The sequence below is a fragment of the Battus philenor genome, unplaced genomic scaffold (genome assembly GCF_028537555.1).
Source record: "Battus philenor isolate CCGP_79_NKW_IND1 unplaced genomic scaffold, ilBatPhil1.0.hap1 SCAF_25, whole genome shotgun sequence".
Classification (NCBI taxonomy): domain Eukaryota; kingdom Metazoa; phylum Arthropoda; class Insecta; order Lepidoptera; family Papilionidae; genus Battus; species Battus philenor.
Genome location: NW_027181688.1, coordinates 7926197 through 7947513, shown reverse-complemented (window position 1 = coordinate 7947513; position 21317 = coordinate 7926197). Strand labels below are relative to the sequence as shown.

Sequence of the window (21317 nt, the reverse complement as noted above, 5' to 3'; positions counted from 1 at the left end):
TTGTTTGTGAAAAAAGTTAAAGTTGTTCTAAATTTAAAATTAATTGAGGTATCATTACAATAAAATATGTTTTTTATTACACTCAAAAATTTTAATATTAGTTCCTTTTTCAAATTATTGTTCAATTTTTTTCTTTGTAATCTGTTGCAGTAAAAATTGATAAAGTTTTTGTTATATATAAAAACTTTATTATTTGTATTTATTATTATGTATATGCACTTGTTCAAATTAAAATCAAATTCCACTGAGGATATTATGTATCTCAAAAATAGTTTTTTATAGATACGATTTATCAAAATGTTTATATAATTACAAATAAAATTATTAAAATGGTTCCAACAAGTTTTAAACTAGATTATCTACAACAGTATAAATATTTAATTATAACATAAAATTTTAATTATTGCAATATTTTATATATGAATAATTCTTTTAAATGATGTTTGAAAATTGTATGTAGATGATATTTTTCACTAAATATAGGTTGTTTACAAAATTCCAATTACAAGTTATAGATAAACAGTTTTTGAGAAAGATATACGTAAATAAAAGGAATTTGTAAATAGCCTGTTCATACTCACTAACCGCTTGCTAAACTTGACCACCAGGTTTTACAAAAATACTAAAAAAAAATATTTTTACAGAAACCTTCAAAGGGAGATCTTCAGGAGGAGATTTCGCGACATTCTCCCTCGATGAATGGCTAAATCGCACAGTGTACTCTTAGATGTAAAAAAAAATCGCTAATTATGCCTTACTACAATTAAATTATTCACACTATATAACCGGCCAATTGTATAAGAGTATATATAGATATATAAATGAATATATTTGTCACAAATTATTTAATAAAATTACGGGTACGAATGTATTTATGTTGAATTCTGAACTAATTAGTTTACCATACAGTACAGTATGTTTTTATCCACCGATCTTTCATTCCAATAGTTACTGCTTCTGTAAACACATCAGTTACTGTGCGGTCGGGCCTACCACGCCGGGCTCCATTCTATCGCTTCGACGATGCATTTTTTTTTATTTCTCAAATCATTTATTATATTTATGACAATTACATATTTTTTGTATTTTGAATCAGATCTGAATAAATTTTTCTCATTTATTGTTTTTTTTTTCTGTTATGACAACCCTAGTGAGAATGTTTCATATCACAGAAATACTGGCCACTAGCGTCATTAATACTTTAAAGTTTAAATTAACTATTGCTTATTCAAACGGATGCTATTTTTTTCGGAGTTTCAAGTTTCCGGAGGACGTGTAGCCCCGTTCTCTGCGTACCATAATACCACACTGCAATCGCCAACCCTCCTGCCAAGCGTGGCTATAGTGGTGTATCCCCCTAGATATCTTTGGGGGATTCCTTTGCCTTTTAATGTGCGTTTACGTCTAGCTAAAACGATGACATTTCAATATGTAACATTGTTTTATTGGTATACTCCTTACTAAAACACATGCAATCTATAAATGTCAGTGACACAAAAAAATTACAAAAATTAAATTTCGGTCTTCCGTAAATCAAGAGTGAGAATGAAACCTTTTTAATCAATTTGAATATTTTTTTGACGGGGGCACATAAATTAACACTATACATATATAGTATATATACTCGTCGTCTCGTCTGCGTTTCCCTATACCCGACCAACGGTCGTGACAGTATCTATTATAATTTAATATCAGTATAAAGTTAAGGGTGATTTTAATTTGGTTTAAAGCAGCATGTATGTATTGTCGCCGTCTAATTTAGTTATTTATAAATCCAAAGAATGATTAAATTAGGTGTAAAGCAGTCTTTTTGTCTTTTCTACGTTTAATATCAGTATATAAAGATAAGGGATGGTGTGGAGCAGTCTTTTTGTGTTTTCTATATTTAATATTACTGTATAAATCCAAGAGTGATTTTAATTAGGTGTAATGCATTATGTTTGTGTTGTCGCCGTCTAATTTAATTATTTATAAATCCAAAGGGTGATTTAATTAGGTTTACAACTGACCTAGTTTGCTGTTATTACTTGTTACTGTCATCGTATGAAATGAGAAAGAAGAAACTAAATGCGATTGTAACATTTTGGCGACGAATGGACCAAAAATGTTGGCGACGTGTTTGTGGACTGTATAAGCGGGTTAAATAAATTCAAATGATGGTGGTAATTCAAATATAATTTCACATACTGGGTAAGAGTAAATTGACTTTTTTGTTTTAAATTGAGTTTTTTTTTTAATGATATTCTTACGACAGCTAGTATCGGGGATTTTGTATTGAACTTCTATGACAAAAAATTATTTAAGTGTTGATCTTGTAGCGAAATAATCGCAGATGTCAAAACGCTTTCGCTTATGCAATGCTGAACCTCATCGCCATTGTTATATCGGTCACTCTATCGGTCTACGCATGCGCAAAATCTCAGGACGCGCGTTTATTAAAAATTAGCTTATTTAGCTTCCTAGAATTTCCTCCATTACCAATATAATTTTCACGTACCCGCGTTATTGGAACATTTTCCGGGGGATCGTAAATTACAGGTTGTAGTCATATATAAATTTTCAAACAGCATTGTAGTCAGTATATGTTGGTTTTAAGCTTATGCTTATGCTTTTCGAGTTTCTTTATGAATTTACATTATAGAATAAGGATAAGTGAGGTATAAGAAAAGTCAATTTAAATTTTTGACGGGTTTATTAAAAACTGCTTGTGACAGAAGAACATTTTATTTTAAAACTGTCAATATTCATTTCATTCTACTCCGTCCATATTTGCATCTGCATCTGTTCTCTCCGTGTCTTCTTTCTGCGATAACCCAACCAACATTTCTTGTTTCATTGATTCAGGTACCTTATAAAGTTGCGCGTCTGCCAAACGAATGACCATCTTGGTACCGGCTGCCAAATAATTTTAAAACTGCTTTACCAAAAGTTAAATTTTATATAACTAAAATATATTGTGTAAGAAATCAATTTATTACTATATTTTATCATTGTCAAATACACTAAAACCTGTTTGTGTGCAGAGGATAGAGACCACAATTAAAAAATATTTTTATCTCGTGAATACGGACAGCAAAAAGTCTAGCGTAGAAAATAACAAAATCGCTTTCGTCACTTGAAGATCCAAACTCCTACCTTTAGAGTTGACTTTTTTGTCTTATATTGATAATCAGTCTTTGGCATTGACTTTTTCACTAGACACTCATATTTGTCTCCACCAAGTACTTCATTTTATTTCTTTGAAATTTTTCTGTACCGAACAAAAACAGGTTTGTGTTTGCTAGGTAAAGTACAAATTCACAAATCTTAAAGTGGCAGACAGCTGAGAGATGCAGCCCATAACAGACACTAATGCTTTTCACAAAGTCGACAGAGGATCAATGAATTAATAATCATCAACTGCCATTGCTACGATAAATTTGACTAAACCGAGAGAGAGAGAGAGAGATATTAAGTGGCAATGATCAATTATTTTTGTAAAATGAATCTTTATTTTTGTTTTCTTTTGAACATATTGCCTAAACAAAAGCTGAGTGAAAGATTTTTTTTCGAAAATTCAACAAATATTCATAAAATATTAACAAAAAAAATACACAGAGTATATATTGGTTGACAGATGCCCAATATGACATTACACGTAAATACCAATATTCATAGCGCGGGATACTTCCCTGCAGTGATCTATTTGCTTGTATGATTTTCCCAAAAATCTAGTATATTATTTAAATTTAGAAAACAAAGTAGTTGACAATTTTGTTATATTTATGTTGAATGCTCACCCACTTCGGTGCCGTCCGCCTGCAGGAAGGCGTTCAGCGCAGAGATGCGTACAGTGCAGCACAACAGGTTGTACATGCGGTCGCTGCGGTATATCTTGCAAGCGTGGTGCTTCTTCAGAAACGGCTTTATCGCTTCCTTAGACGGCATATATGGCTCCCCATACAACTTAAAGTTCATACGTTTCGTATTTTATCAAATAAACTTTGCTAAGCACTTTTGAAAAGTCAAGACATTGATGTATGAATATAAATATAAATATATATATATATATAAAGCCGATTGTTTCTTTCCAAAGGTCGATGTGCAATATTTATCGCCGGGTAATGTACTTTCTTTACTAAAGAGAGGCGATAGACAAGAACCCGGAAATGGTAGGCATATCTCTATTTTACCAATCTTAAGAAAGATTTAAAAAAACATTTCAAATGAAATGACATAAACAATTTCACTAAAGGTAAATCAACAAGTGATGCCACGCTTTTTAAACACGTACTACGCATGGAATAAGCCGCAAAATGCAAACGTATATGTATAACAGCACTCCTATTGATACTTAAAATGCCGGTGAGTTAATTATGATCGGTATTTAGATTTCGCTAATTTTATGGCGGAACAATAATAATTGTTCACACCCGTAATTTGATTTCCCAAGAGCTGACGTAGGTTATATAAATTTAAATATTGAAATAATTCGACATCAATCAGAGCCAAAAATAATCGTTCAAAGAGCTGCATGTGACTCGCGAGCCGCAGTTTGGCCACCCTGGCCTAAACCATCAAAGATTACTACCCAAACTTAGTCAATGTGGTGTACGCAGTATCGCTCTTGACCTCGTTGCCTCTTATCTGAATCATCATCGGAAATACTTTCATATGTCCAATACTGAGAAGCAACAGACAATATATTCACGAGGTAAAAAATATAAACAAACAATTATGTCTTTGTTTTAGCGGGATATTTATACCATCATACAAACATACTAATAAAGTGAAGATAGGCGATATCTTCACTTATTACTTTTAAAAGTGTTTACAAAATATATATAATCTTCTTTTAACCCGATTTAGGTCCACTGCAAGGTCCCCAAAGGGCTCCCTAAAAGATCGTCATGATGACCGGTCTTACGCTGCCCGCATCCAGCTACGCCAGGTCCACCGGCACGTGGTCGCCACTAGCGACTCCAACGGACGTAGGTTGCACTAAAGATATACTCCGCCCAATGCCACTTCGGACGAGCAATTCTTTGAGCTAAGTCGTTGACCTTTGTTCGTTTGCGTATCTCCTCATTTCTGATTAAGTTTAATGGCAAAAGAATAATCTAATCTACTTGCTGGCAACATCGGGTCTCGCTAAAAATACCTCTCGTTGATGAGGAACAGTCTCATTCGGCAGCAATGATTAGCGGCTTAGATACAGAGCAATGATTTTGAGGCATATATACAGAAATTAGCTCAAACTATTCTGAAACATTATATGGGTGAGAGCTTCGGCTTATTCCAACGATATATTGACGGTGCTAAGTAAGCCAATTTCGGTAAACCGAACTGACGCTATAGGATGATCCAAACGTAGTGTTAATGCACCTAAAAAGCGCTAATGGGACACCATGAAAGACGTTGGTCGCTCATTGCAGCAGGGCCCATGTAAGTCGAAATCTGGTAAGAATCTGAAACGACGCACCTTCCATATCAACCAGCACTGAAGGTAGATGGCGCTGAAGCGTTTTACCTGAAGGGTTCTCTCTTAAATTGATTTTACATTTTTAATCCGTACATCTAATATATATCTACGCTACAATAAATAATTTACAATAATTACGCTATTTAACAATTTGATTCGACGTATCAGAACGTCATGCACTAATTTGGCAAAAGTCGCACATTACATAATTTAGACAGTATTTAAGATGTACATTCTTGTCTATTTCAAAATAATTTGTGTCAGTTACTATCGTGAAAAATCATTTCATCATTACAATTCTATAAATTGTGAATCTTTATCTGGTGGCAAATTATTCGATTAAATGTGCATTCAAAGGGTTAACAAAGCGGTCAAGACAATATAAATATAAAATACACTTACTCTTATTTTGTAATACAAAACTTTTTTCGGCGCAAAGTTATTTTTCACAACTTGAGGGACTATCTGTAAAAGAATTTAATTAAATATGTTTTACTAGGGAATTTGTACAAATATCAAAATAAGTTAAGGCAATTTTTTTTTTTGGTACTAGACTTTAACTGCTGCCAAGTAGCACCTGTAGATGGTGCGGGTCTGTGGTAGCAGAACGCTTTGCCTAAGGCTTCTATTAAGGCAGAAGCTCGGTGGCTCCTGGATTAGAAGGCCGCCGTGGTTTTAGAACGCGTCGACGGACGCTCCATATAGTGACTGGTTTAACCCTTCGTTTGCCACAACATGGCGCTTACCAGTGTCGGGAACGAATGTTTTTAAATGATAGATGAAATATTATTGTTCATCATACCATGGTCTTCCAGAACAAGCGATTTTAAACTGTATTTCTAAGGTAATTCGATATGTGGCTTACTTTATTTCGGGCAGTTCTGACCCGTACGCACACGGGGAGTTCGGACAGATATGTCCATAGGCAGTTGACAGGTTAAGGATTATCACTCGTCGATAATATCCGCTTAGCATTCCGACACAAGGGCGACCAAAAGAACAGAACCTCGAACTGGTCGATTGCTATTGCCTGGATAATGACATTACTACCACCTCAGAAAGCGCTAGGAGAAAAATTAGAGAAAGTGATTCCAGCAACACTTATACCTAGTATAATTGATAAATAATACTCATTGTACTGTACAACTAAATGACTTGAAAATTACGGAAATTTATCCATTACTATTATATATATCATATACTTTGTTTGTTTACTACTCACTATGGGGAGGTAGGGGAGGATTTTCATCATCTCCCCCCTCACACGGACCGCAGCCGCCTGTTCGGAATCGGGATCCTCCACGAGTTTCGCCTCAGACTCCGGTGCATCCACCGGTTTGGATTCCGATTGGGACTCTGTTTTTAAAGACTCTGCATACTCCATAAGCTATCGAATAAATTATTAAGTCATGAATTATTTTAGAAATATACAGGATTGTCAATTACAGGTGTAAAAGCTATAAATGGGTGAATACACAAAAAGTACATCCTTTACAAAAATGATATTGATATAAAAATAAAATATTAATGTAGTTTAAAAGAATTAGGATTACTACATATTTAATTCTTGTTTACTATCTATCCGTGCAAACTATACTAAGAAGTTATTAACCTTTAGTATTCTAATTTAAAAATAAATAAATTAATAATTTCCGATGTGCCAAATTAAATGCCGAGTACAATAGCCGATATATGTGTTATTGTTTATTTAAATACATTAACGGTTTGAAATTCAATACGAAGAATGCACGGAAGAAAACATTCATGTAAATCAAAAAAATCATACAAAAACAAAAAATAAATACCGCCGATTTAACAATAGCCGATATATGTGTTATTGATTATTTAAATACATTAACGGTTTGAAATTCAATACGAAGAATGCACGGAAGAAAACATTCATGTAAATCAAAAAAATCATACAAAATCAAAAAATAAATACCACCGATTTATATATACGAGTATATCATATATAAATCGGTGGTATTACTTTAAAATTTGTAAAAAATAAATTATAATAAATACAATCATTGTGAATGTTTTACTTCAGTCAAAAAATTAATGTTTGCTAAGCGCGTCAAACAGCGGGAAATGTAGAAAAAAAAACTTGTTTACAATTTTTATTTATTTTTTAACCATTTTTTGTACACCATAGATAATAGAGGAAAAAAACAATTTATATGGTATAAGAGGCGGTCTTATCGCTCGAGACGATATCTATCAGACCACCATTGGATAGAGGTGAGAGACATGCAGGACAGCCTAGTTTAGGGTGTATGTACATACAAACATATACATATACACAAACATACCAAAACAAATGTATATACATATAAACATACATACGAATATACACACACATACATACATACAATGTACACATATTTGAAGGTACACAATCTCTTGGAACTACGGGTAATAAAGTTGTAACAACTATACATACCCTAGCTTTAATACGTTTGATGTACTCATTGGTTATTTCTAGTGCTTTGCTGTATGAAACGTTATGTACCACTGGAACAAAATAACACATTCAATTCTATCAATCATCATCATCATGTCAGGCTATAGAGGCTTGGCAGGGCATAGGCCTCCCCCAAAAATAGCGACAATAACTGGTCTAACGCTGCTCGCATACAATGACTTCTCGAATCCTTGACTACATCACCGGTCCACCTAAAGGGGGCTACCAATTTTCTATGAATATGTTATACATATACAAATCTATATATAAGACTTTAAGAAGTAAGATGCATTTACACATGTAATTTTTTAAAGTATTGCAATAAGCATTTTAAAATATTTGAAATTTAATAAAAAAATTTATTATTATCCTGTTCGCTATTAATTCACTGGATATATGTTAATATTAATAAAATGATTTTGATTAAAACTAAAATGTGTAAAAAACTTACAATGATGCTGTGTTTCAAAACTCATTAATTCATTCTTATCCAACTGCGTCCGGGGTTTCCCCTCGATATCCTCGAGTTCGTTTAATGTGGACTCAATCAGCTGGAAGTCACCAGAGTGTGGGTGTGTCTTTCTATAAGTACTGGTCAGCTTAAAACTTGAGTCGTGAACATTTGACTTCATTATATTTCTCAAACGATCCAGTAATATCTAAGAAATATGAACAACAAAAAATTAATATAAGATAAAATAAACTATGTATACGGTATTATTAATTCTAGATGTAAAAGCTTTAATTAGGTGTAGGTAACGTTCAATCAAATCGAAGCAAAAACACTTTATAGCTTTTACACCTATTTCCAGTCACTCTGAAATATGATACATTAATTAATTTTTTCCATAGGAATGTGACGGACCTATAACTTCTAGCAATACTGTCTGCAAGGACAGATTAGTTAGCATGTTGTAATCGGAATTTTAGAAACACTTTTTATTATTTTTAAAATTTTTGATTATGGATGCGAAATTCCATACCTGTATTGACAGCAAACATAATTTTTTTTAAGAAAACTCATTGAACGCACCAATAGCGATATTTTTGGATTTGATATTCTGAACTCTAAATAACTGCATTATAATATGTATTAAAGCTACATGGCAATCCCAGATTATATATTCATTATAAACACATCCTATACATGTAAAATGGATGGATGAAGCTGAAAAATTCCTATTTTCATAATTAATATAAACTTACGAACCTCTGAAATTTTGGTCAAAAGTACATGATCACCATTCTTGCTCAGGTCAAATAGCTTAACATATTTTATTTGCATCTCTTCTAGTATCTCACTATGTGCGCTATACAGAACCTAAAAGTATTAAACATATATATATATATATATATTGATCTGTGGTTTCAACATGACAGTGCCACCTATCACACAGCCACTAAAATTATGAATTGTTTTCAAATATAACTTCAATGTTACATTATTTCAACCATAGGATGTTACCAGTTGGAGATCCAGCATTTTCCGATGACACTAACAAGGTTGTTTGTCCACCTTGACTTACTGCTTGATACTTACCAACCTATGCTCTACATTTCAGAATCTTAAAGCCCTAAGAGACTGAGGTTTTAATAGAATTATACACTCAATATTTTTAAACATGTATGATCTTTAAAGTAACTTAGTAACAGTGATATCATATTGTTTTGGAAAAGGTATCTCTTACCAAAACCAAAATAATTTAAGAATCTCTATACATAATAACAAACATTAAGTAAAAACTGTTTATTTGATGTATCTCTAAAAAGTATTGATCAATTTACGTAAAATTATAATTTTTACTGATATTTCTTAAATCTTACCTCTCCAAGAGTTGATTCATTAGCTATATGAAGAGCTCTTCGCAGCTTAAAAGGTATGAGTCTCGGTTTTATTGTTGGAGGTAGCTGAAAAGAATAAAATTATTTGGTTCAATTACAAACAATGACTGATTTGCAGGCGGAATGGCAATTGCAGTATGGTATTATTGTATGTATGAGGATGCTGGTGCTATCCTCTGAAAACTTGTTTTTGAACAATAACAATACCATGTAATTAATGAACAAAGTGTAAATAATATATAACATTTTTATCAAAAGAATTAAACCTGCTACCTATGATCATAAATCTCAGTCCTTACCACCAGGGTGCCATTGCTCAGCCAGTATAGTATATACACATTGCTATGTATATAATAGAGATAAAAACAATTACGTTTACAAAACATTATTTTTAATGAAAATAATATTATTATAGAATATTATATGTGAATATTATTATATTATATATTTATAAATTAATGGACAACCAATAATTCCAATAACTTACATATGGTATCACATCAGGGATATATGCATGTAATTTAAACTGTCCAAAAGTAGCATTGTTAATTTTGCTTACAACAGATTGGGGATTTAACATTTCAGACAACCGAATATAGCAATCCCTGCTTTTTTTCGTGCATTTGATGGTAAGTGCTTTAAATTGTCCTTTGACTGTTCTTGCTAATTTTCTCACAGTCAATTTCATGTCCCACTGCAATATAAACAGTTATTTTTTTACAGTTGTACAAGTTAAAATTAAAAATCTTTATAAAAATTAGAGTATGGTACAAATAAATAAGTTTCCAGATGGCCCTAAATAAAGCAGAGCCTATGTTTTAGAAAACCACTATGTTTATAAAACATAATTAGGCATAAATTTTGGAGCATCAACTATCGAGATTTGTGTTAAGATATGTTTGTATGTGCACATGTTCGTTTTTGTAAGAGTTATGGAAAGGGTTAATTATTGCATACATGTAATGAAGAGGGCCAGTGATAATATTGGTCTCCTCGTAGTCTAGAATAGCAATACATTGCTGATTTTCAATTTTCTTCTCTTGCTGTGCACTCTTTAAGATTACAAGTGAGATTGAATAGGTTATTGTTGTATTAAAACAGCATTAGCCAGTGTTAATACCAGAAAATGTACAATTTATCTCATTGGTTGATTACCACTGTGTAAGGATGTTTACATTAATAACCAAATGCCAGTCAACATTTATTCATAAAAATTACAAAGTGGTATTACTGCACTTAAAATAACGAACTATTGATGATTGTATTTAGCTCGACTGACTGATTTGCCAAAACTGATTAACTATTATTGTGGGTTCAATTCCATAAAACTAATTTAGACGATAGGAAAAATCATATTAAAAATATGATGTGGAAGCCATAGAAATAATTCATATACATTTGGAAACGATGGCAATTTTTTTTATTACTGTAAGAGACTTAAATGCTGGCATGAATTCAATTTTAATTAAAAAAAATTATAGTAACGTTAAAACTGATGTATTAAAATATTCAATAATGGGTACCATTAATTTGTGCATTTATTAGGTATTAGATATAAATTATAACTAATTTTGTTTATTTTTTTTCATTAATAACGTTATGGATTTTCATAATAACAAAAAGAATTTTACAAACTTACTCTCGGCGGCAAACCTGACACGACAATAATCGTCATTGTTTACAGACTTACACTCTTTCACGTTTAAAAATATTACATAAAGTTAAAAAAATAAAATTATTTAACTTCAGCAATCAATGATAAATATTTCAAACACTAGTCGTAAAAAGTTGTTAACAAACACATTCCGTCAAAGGTAACATAGTACTGCACGATATTCATCAAGTTCTACCTTATCGATGTATCGAAACAGTCCGATGTTTACTAATATATCGATGATTTTTTCATAATTAATAAATTAATGATAATTTATAAATTAATGAAGTAAAATTTTTTCAACTCTGTCTAAACTCTTCCTTTTTCCACTATTCCTGCTACTTCTAATTTATATTGCGTGGCAGACCATGGGGCATATGAACTGTCCTAATTTACAAAGGTGTGAGAAAACGATTAAAGGATTTGAAATAACTCACTTTAACCGTTGCTAAGGGAAAAAATATCACAATCTCAGGTATACACATACGTAATATAGCTATTTTTTTATAAAAAAATATTTATAACCAAATGCAAAAACTTTAAGGTATGAAGTCAATTCCGAGATATGTAGTATTATTGGTAATAGAAGTATAGTTCACTTATTATCAATTGATATAAGTAAAAATCAAGCTTTATTATATGAAATCATTATAATCGTTTATGATCGACACCTTAAAGTTTTGGTAATATTAATACGTAACACGCTACCTTCTGAAAAGAACAACACAAAAAACTCAGTCATTTCATTTCTAAACAACTTTATCGTGAACATACTCTGAAATTGGGCTTTTTAGCAGAGCCTGTGCTTTATAAAATTCATGAATTTACAAAGAAATAAATTAACCACGTTTTTTGGTGGTTAAGTAATAAACTTTATGAAGCCTAATAACGGGTACATAAAGTTTATTTTCATTTCTTCATTTACGAAGGATCTTAATATTTGTCTTATATTCAAATTAGTTTTTTATTTACATACATTAAATTGCCGTAAATATATTGTGAGTGCACTGTGAGAAAATGAGTGCCCTCAAATTTATTTTTAGTGACTTCCGTGGACCCATTGTGTCGATGGCTCAAATTAGCTTGAATTTCCGAAACACAAATTGATTATATTTTCACGAAAGTTCGCGATTTCAGCGATAATAAATGATATAATGATAACAGTAAGAAAAGGCGTTATTGAAATTCGGATCTTTACACATTAAAATTGTTTTTTAATACCTGTCCCTGCAAACTTTATTTTATTATTCATTGACCTGTTTCAATTCAAAAAAAAATTGTTGTGAAATATATCAGAATGATATGTCCTGTTGTGGTCACTTCTTTAAACGTATAACCAACCATCCTGTAGAACAAAAAGTACATGAATCAAAATAAAATAAATCTTCCTTCACTTAAAAGAAGTAAAGACTTTTCATAGACATTACTTTTTAGGACTGATACATATGTATATATAGAGTGAATATTTATATGTATGTGTATATATATATTTATATTTACTCTAAATGTAACATCTTATATTATTAATATTTTGAAATCTTCAGGTATTTATAGAGTTTATTCCACAAAAACTGCTGATTTTTGCTGATGCAAACACCTAAAATTTATTTTTTACCATCTGTCACTGTCGCGTCATAAAATCATTTAGTTTTAAATCGTTTGTTGGACTAAGAAAGTAAATATAAATAAGTTACGTTATAATAATATTTAATTATATTTAAAGCGACTTATAGCAACGATAGAACAACAGAGATAATATTATTATCAATATGCCCGATTTCTATATTATGGGTTTACCCAATAATGTAAGTAATAATTTTTCTTGATTCAATTCACTTATCAATCTATAAAGTGTATTTAAACTACGAAGTCCACGATACATGATATATAGAAATAAACAACAATTTATAGAAATTTTATTTCTCTGTGTTTAAGCTAAGTACTTTATTAAAGGTTAAATTTACTACTGTGTAATGTTAGTTTGTAAGTAAACATTGCTTTGGAAATGCAAATGTAAATAAAGTTTATAATAAAACTAAACAGTTTTAATGTAAATAAGGATAATCCTTATAAATTTTATTAAATTTTACGAGGTAATTGCATATAATTTAGTTTTATAACCAACTTAAGTTTTTATCCTTGAATTCATGAAATCAGTGAGTGTAAGTATATTAGTTGATTAGTTATATGTTTAAAAGAATGAATACATTATACATACAGCCAATTTGCGGTCATTTTATATATTGCCATATACCCTAACTATAATTGAATGGTGCCAGAAATAATAAATGACATATTGAAAATTTAGTAAGTAGTAGTTTTTTTTTAATTCAAATTACTACATATTAATTATTGTGTATTATCCCTGGACACTGTGCTGCTAGAATGGAATGGCCTGTTGCATCCCTAGAAAAAAAATAATGTAATACATTTTCAATAATAATGTTGTACAGAGTTATTATAAATAGTTCTGATAGCTTTAAAGCTTTTTTTCTCACTAATGTGCTACATATTTTTAATTTTTTTTCACCAATAACTTATTTAAAATAAACCCTGCATATGTGGAAAATGGAAATTTATTTATTAACAAATGTTGTGGAAACTTAATTCAAATGACAAGGTCATTTGAATTAAATTTCATCTGTTTTATCTTGTTGTTGATTAAAGACTGTTATTATTGGCCTCTGTAATCCATCTTTATCTCTCTGCTATCCAAAATTGAAAATAATTGACATAAATTAAATATAATATTCAATAATAGAAATTTTAAAAATTTCCAGATTAAAAAACACAAGCTGTTGAATTTATTAAAGGGTATATTTGGAAAACAATTAAAAAGCAGATTTTGGGTTTATGATATAAATCACTTGCCAAATTCCAACTTCATACAAGTGTTAGTGAACATTCCTAAACTAAAAGATACCCATAAAGCAATAAATCTCATAAATAACTTCACATTTTTCAATGGCCAAGAAGATTTCCAATTATCAGCAGTTATGTTGGAAAACAATTCATCAATGGATGTTGACAAGTGGAATGATGATGATTCTGTGCAAGAAGATTTCCAAAATAATCATCTTCAGAAAACTAGGGACAGAGAGTTAAGACCATCAAGAAAGCAACGGCTCTGCAGTCCATCGAATAACACTGGAAGGTCCAGAAGCCCTTCTTATAAAACAAAATCAATCAAACTAGATGTAAGTTTATTAACACATAATTAGATTTTGTTTGTAGTGATTAATGTATGATGATAAAATTATCTGTAAATGGGATGTTTTTCTTAAAGATATTTTTAAATTGTAAAATTGTTACAGTCTTCTTGTATTGTCTCAGCATGGTGGTTTTAGCCACCAAGTGGAACTGCACTCATTGTCTCAATTCGCTTCAGATTTAGCTGATTAAAGCCAACCTCACTCCTCAACAAGTCCAAACAGACTCTTGATGTCGCTGGTGACCAAGTAGAGGCACCTCAATGATTTAAGAGGGGTAGCCTTGTAGAATGGTACTCCCATAAACTGGGGTAGTATGTAAAAAGCAGTGCCATTCTCTTCCGGGCTATGGTTGACAAAGTCTTAGGTTACCTGGTTGAAAGGTCCAGGTGCTGGCTATCATGGCTTTGGCTGTCTTTAGAAATATAGTATTTACATTGAAGTTTGTATGCGAAAACCAAACCATGGCAGCTGTTATTATCAGATTAATTTCTTCATGGCCAATCATGTCCATGGAAAGCAAGTAAGAGACTGTTCTCTAGCCCTTTCACATTCTACTTTGCTGACAACCTGTGCTATTAATCTGTAACAAGAAAAGGACTAATATATAGCTACTTCCGCTATGTCGCAGTAGTTGTGCAATGAAGTGCACTTCAAATTTGCACTTCATTGCACGACTACAGCTACATACCAGAATTAGTTATATATTAGTCCTTTTCTTACTCAGGATGGACTAACGCAAAATAACACCTGAATCTATTAAATATTAATATGTAATGGTATAAACTTTTATTCACAATCAAATGTTTAATAACTAAATGAATATAAAAATTATAAGATTTGTTTTGATGTTGACTATTTGCAAATTGTTTAATATGATGCAAATGTTCTTACAGATTGAGATTGAGTTGGTAAAAAAACAAAGGAAACTTGTTGTAGAAGAGAGAAGGTTACTCCTAGAGAAGAAGAAACTTGAGTTATTAAAGGTAATGTAATTGTTAAGTGGTATAACTTTTTTTAAATTTGGCAGTATTCCTTTGTAATTATTTCATGTACTTACAGGTACCATAAAAAACTTCGAAATTAAAAAAAGTATCCCATATAATGTGTACCCGTCATCCTATTTACCTTTGGTTGTACTGTTTTCTTTTATTGCAAGTTTTAAAAGTATTATAATTTGATAATTTCATGTACATCTTTAAAAAGTTTGAATTCGTAACTAATACAATATGGTTTAGTTATGGATGTAGTCAGATATTTGGGCCCAAAAAGTTAAGGTGTCGACGTAACACAGAGAGCACCAATTTAGATGGTAAACAGCACTTGTTCATGCAAAATGAAGATTCCGAGAATAGCTTCATACATTTCCTAAATCTTATTAATCCGCCACCGAAGTTATTCTTAGCCTAAAATTTAATCTATGGTACAAAAGGTTGTGAGCTACTGAAGAAACATCTTTTGGCAGTAACGAAAAACTCAAAAACCCTTTTTAAGAGCACTTTGTCATCATATAATAATTAAGAAATGTAATTGACAAATTAGAACACAGTTGTCGTTTCAGCCAATAGACGCCCACTGCCAAGCCAAGCCATCATCTGGAAACTTGATTGTGAGCAGTGGCAATCAAAAGGCAGAGGCAAAAAAATAGTTAATGCACAAATTGTAAATTTTAACTTGTATAAAACTTACACTGTGTGCAGGGAATTGAACCCGCGAACTACGATCACTAGTCACAGTCCTTACCGATGGACTATCACTATTAGATAACAGTAATACATATAAATTTCACCATTTATACAAAATAATAATAAGAAATGGATGTTACAATTTAATAAAGCTTATAATATTTTGGCAAATGACGTGATTTGCTGGACCCCCTAGTTGCTAGAAAAATATTGAAAAACCAAAAAAAAATATGATTTTATATCTTTGGGTTTTAAACATCATTGATGTATTTTAACAAATATAGTCACGTTTTAGTAAAACTTACCATTTCCCCATTTTACATCCTGTCACACTAAGGGCCCCTTCTATATAAGAATGTGTTATGTAAAAGACTCCATGGCAAAAATTTGTTGAAACTGAATTGTTATAAGTTTTACCTGACATCTGCCAAAGTCTAATAGGGATGAACTTCATACTTGGCTATATTTCTGAGCAGCATGTGCTAAGAAATGATATATAGCTTTAATAAAATGATGAAACTCCATCACTATTAGGCTTTTGGACTGTCAGGTAAATAGTTATTTGAATGTTTAAAGACCCCTCACTTACATATGAGTGTATGTAAAAATGCTTATATTTATGTATTACAAATAAAAAATAAAAAAAATATATTTTTACATTGTAATACATATAACAGTTGTAATAATTCAAATCTACAGGAATTTGGTCCAAGTTCCGTTCAACAACTGGAAAGTTTTGCAGCTGATATTGAAAAGCATACACTCGAAGATGCTAAATTGCCAAATGCAGAAAATTTTGGTAAAGTCCGCAAAGGCAGAACAGGTTTACCACTTTTTGTAATGCCATGCAAATGTATCTTGAAAGATATGGAAGATATCACATCAAAGTGTGACGACGGCGAAAAGGCCGAATTTATGAAAACATTGCATATTGCAATAAGAAAACGCATTGCCACGCTTCTACAAAACGAGGGTTTCCTACAAACTGATCAGATCGTCAAACTGTACAGGGAAACTTATCCAATAGAAACTGATGGAGAGCTATGGGAGCAAATCAAATCTGGAACTTTAAACAGTATAAATGATGCTGTTGAAGCAGCAAATGTTGAACAAAGTTCTGATAAAATAGAAGAAAAAACCGAAGAAAAACCACCTACAGGTAGAAGACCATGAAATACTTGTCTATCTTTAAAGTTCAGTTCTAAAATTACTGAACATTTTGAACAGTAATGACAATGTACACCTTCAAAGAAAGGATGCTAATGTTACATTACTGTAAACAGATTTTAACTGAAAATTGTTTGGGTGAATTAAATTCTTATATTAGATACAAGTTGTACATCAAGTACATTGTTACTTATAACCATTAGTATAGTTCACGGACCCTTCTGTTACGTGAACTCAGTGTCCGATGAAGCAGTAAAAGCCTTAGGGCTAACAGCATTAACTCCATTATGAAACAATTCATTAATAACCATCATTCGATATTTACCAAGACGAGAAACGCCAATAAGAAATAAAATTTATACCCTTTATAATATGTATCAAATGAAACATATATATTTATATACATATATAAATATTAGAAATACCCTATACCATACCAATTTTAAGAAAATGTGGTACTGTGTAGACTATCACATTATTATAAAGGCCTTCTAACCAATACATTTGATATTGCAGATAAATCCAGTTCTACTAATGTAACGGAAACGGTGGATAATAATGAAGTGAAAAATGATTTAGAAAATGACAAAATACAATCTGATGATGGATCAGTGACGGAAGATGTGAAAACTTTAGATACAAGTCAAGAACCAGGTGTCAAAGTTGAACCAACAAATCTCATTAACATTGATGATGATGTCATGAATGATGAGTTCGATGATTGGGTGGAAGATGCTCCTGATGAGCAATGTCAGCAATCAGTGGAACAAAACTGAAGGTACATGGTTACAAATTATAGACAGAAGTAAGTTCTTTCACCATTTTTATAATTATGTAATATGTTCATGTTGATAATAGTCTATTTGAAATTAGTAAACCTAGTAACCAGTCTACAGATCGTCTTGAAAATTGGTATTTATATGTATTTTTTACAAAGGCATTTCACCCTTTTAATTTCTGTACTGTTCAATCAATCATTTGTAGCTACTTTGGTGCATAGTTTATTAATATATTTATATTTAATGATGGTATCCGGCTACGTTTTCAATTTAACATAAGCTTTATTGCCATTTTAATAAAATTTGCGCAATAACAAAATAAAAGTTGGGGAAACTACTTATATAATGTTACCAGAAAATAACAATTTAATCATAGACCTCAAAGATTTAGGACCAAATGTATGGCTGGCATCCTGTGTATGAACATCCTACAATGCCCTTACTGCTCCGGGGTCCCCACTCCAGGACCCTCCAGCTGCCATTAGTTTTACACCCTATATACTATTGTTCTTCTATCGATCTCTTCATCCCTAATTTGATCTGGTAGATAAGCCATAAGCTATGCTCTCTCAATGGTAAGGACCCACAGTGAGCTTGCCAATGACACCCAAAGTAGAGCAATATTTGATGATCGTGGCGCCATTCTTAAGAGTCATACGAATTTGAGTTATTCTTGAATATACATATATACTCAAATGTACGGCTGGTTGTTTGAATATATAAAAAAAACAGTTTTTCATTGTCATCCTTGCGAACTTCAAAAATGCCTACTTAACGCCTCTTGGGTTTTAAATTTCGTAAAATCCATTCTTAGCTGACTGACGAAAAAAATATTCTTACTAAATTTCAAGTCGGTACATAGATGTATATATAGATACACACACACACACACACACACATATATATATATATATATATATATATATATATATATATATATATAAACATTGTATTAAATGTGCTAACCGATTAATTAACAGTGGTATTCTTTAATTTAAAATATTATCAAAATTGCTAATTGAAGTTAATAAAGTTATATGTTGTAATTTTTTTATCTATATATATATATATATATATATATATATAAATGTGTGTGTGTGTGTGTTGTAATAAAGAGTAATGAATGTAAAATCGAAGTCGGTGAATAAATTAATATACTTTACATATAGATATCTTAATTTTAGAAATACGGCAAATAAACATTAATTAACACTTGTTTTACAGGTAGAGCGGTATATGGACGATTACGGAAGATCGCCTAATCACTCTTAAATTGATTATTTCATCATCTTGATTTACATAGTGTTGCCATAAACACTGTTACCAAAAAAAAACATCATTTTTTATTGTACATAACACTTATTACAATCACAGTGTATCAGTATTAATATAAAAATATTAAAAAATATATATAAACTTATTGCCACACAGTTACTTATTTTAAGCTCTTTCTTTGGGAAAATTCTTCATTGTCAATAATAGTATATCCATATTATGAGACCATAAAACTTTCGTGTATGTATTTTTTATGGACTCATTGCGTTTAGAATAAGCCATACTTTCTAAAGCTAACCATAGATCCGGACCGGTCTTGAGCACTCATAAATTCTGGAAGTTATTTTCTAACCAAGATAGGACGGGACGAGCTTTATGACTCGGCGCAGTCGTGCTGAAGGATCTTCTCAAGAATGGTATCTGGATACACTTTTGCTGATGTTTAAATAACCTTTTTCACAAAAATATGGCTGTTACTCCTTCAATCCCAACCAAATCATCGCTGAAGTCGGATAATGAACTTTCAGCATAAGCACGGCCAGTTTATTTGTTAAAATATTGATTAATTGTAAAAAATATTCTCATATTTTCTGTGACCTCCCTTTGCGTACCGCTTACTTGATAAAAATGACCAGTGCGTTTCTTATAGGCTGCAAGTCCTAAATTATTCTTTAAAAATTCGACATGGTTATATATGGTATCTCTATCTCATAAGATAAGCTCTTTTAAGCGGTTTTTTCGTACGAACAATACGTAGATGGACAAATCCTTTTCTGTCAAGTTTTATTGTACCTAATCCCAACAGTCTGTTAAATTTGAATAATAATTAGCGTAGGGAGGATTTTAAAACTTGTTTTTGACACCATACCTACTTTATGTAATAATCACAGCGATTCGGTTCTCTTTACAGCCTACTACATTATATCACAAAATATTTTACAATATATTGACGCGAAAAGAACAACGAACAATCATAAAAGTAATATATTATAACAGTATTTATGGTCACATTCATAACTTGGTAGAATAAAATGTGTCTGATTGGAATTTATCTTTTATTTAAAATCTTAAATTCTTTTCAATCGAAATTTAAATTAATTTATTTATTCAACTTTTGAACTTTATAGAGAATTTTTATTTTTGCCTGTACTCTGGTTCGCTGAAAAACGCTAGCGACGAAATAGTGCTCCTTTTGACACGCAGGCATTGGCGTAGCTATGGTATTTGGAGCCTGGAGCAGATTGGGGCTTGGTGCCCCCTCCACCCCCCCCCCCTAAAGAGTCTAAATAATTTCAAAATTCAGAACAGAATGTAGTTAATATATAATTTTTTTGGTTCAAAATAACATTAGATCTTAATAAAATTTATTGGGAAAATTTAAAAAAGGACATTCCTCGCTTTTTCGCCTGCAAAGTCATTAATCACATTTTCAAAATCAATAGTGTCGACTAGTTCATGTTCTATTGACATTATTGCAAGATTATTTAATCTGTTACGTGACATTGTTGATCTTAAGTAGTTTTTAATTAATTTAAGTTTTGAGAAACTTCTTTCGCATGTGGCTACACTTACTCCGAGAGTTAAAAAAATCCTTAGCAGTATTACAATATTAGGCACAAAATCTGACAGCTGATATTTATGTATGAGTTCTAGTGGTCCTTCGGTTTTCAAAGTATCTTTACAAGGTGAAGCTTCCACGAAATTCTGAAGTCTCTTTCTTTAAAATAAAAATTCTGTTTTGTCTATGTCATCAGGTGCATCTCAAAGATCAATATCAAAAT

At 31.3% G+C, this 21317-nt stretch overlaps 3 protein-coding genes across 13 annotated transcripts in view; 2 read left to right on the top strand and 1 right to left on the bottom strand.

The window, feature by feature from the left end:
• LOC137925044 (calpain-A-like) overlaps positions 1–1120 on the top strand; it is a 67494-nt gene extending 66374 nt beyond the window's left edge. For 6 of the 7 annotated variants that reach the window (XM_068768482.1, XM_068768483.1, XM_068768484.1 and 3 more), the window contains one exon: positions 645–1120. In XM_068768482.1, coding sequence (XP_068624583.1) covers positions 645–727 — 83 coding nt within the window. In that variant the 3' untranslated portion in view covers positions 728–1120. The remainder of the gene's footprint in view (positions 1–644) is intronic. The other variant, XM_068768480.1, reaches the window with a different exon arrangement.
• Positions 1121–2710: 1590 nt separating this feature from the next.
• Positions 2711–11568, bottom strand: LOC137924959 (uncharacterized). Of its 5 annotated transcripts, none has more exons than XM_068768378.1 (10): positions 11407–11568; positions 10255–10461; positions 9750–9833; positions 9136–9246; positions 8377–8584; positions 7905–7975; positions 6684–6848; positions 5864–5926; positions 3780–3945; positions 2711–2895 (listed from the first exon to the last, which is right to left on the bottom strand). In XM_068768378.1, exons 1-10 carry the CDS (start codon positions 11440–11442, stop codon positions 2750–2752), a joined length of 1257 nt encoding a protein of 418 aa, XP_068624479.1. In that variant the 5' UTR covers positions 11443–11568; the 3' UTR covers positions 2711–2749. The 5 variants fall into 5 exon arrangements, with proteins under 5 accessions (XP_068624479.1, XP_068624477.1, XP_068624482.1 ...); XM_068768376.1 differs by lacking the exon at positions 11407–11568 and adding an exon at positions 10725–10801; XM_068768379.1 differs by lacking the exon at positions 11407–11568 and adding an exon at positions 10725–10801 and having other exon boundaries at positions 2753–2895; positions 3784–3945.
• Positions 11569–13137: 1569 nt separating this feature from the next.
• LOC137924956 (uncharacterized) lies at positions 13138–20499 on the top strand. The gene is made up of 6 exons (XM_068768373.1): positions 13138–13226; positions 14202–14618; positions 15527–15616; positions 17015–17474; positions 17999–18287; positions 19486–20499. Exons 1-5 carry the CDS (start codon positions 13191–13193, stop codon positions 18256–18258), a joined length of 1263 nt encoding a protein of 420 aa, XP_068624474.1. The 5' UTR covers positions 13138–13190; the 3' UTR covers positions 18259–18287; positions 19486–20499.
• Positions 20500–21317: the final 818 nt, after the last annotated feature.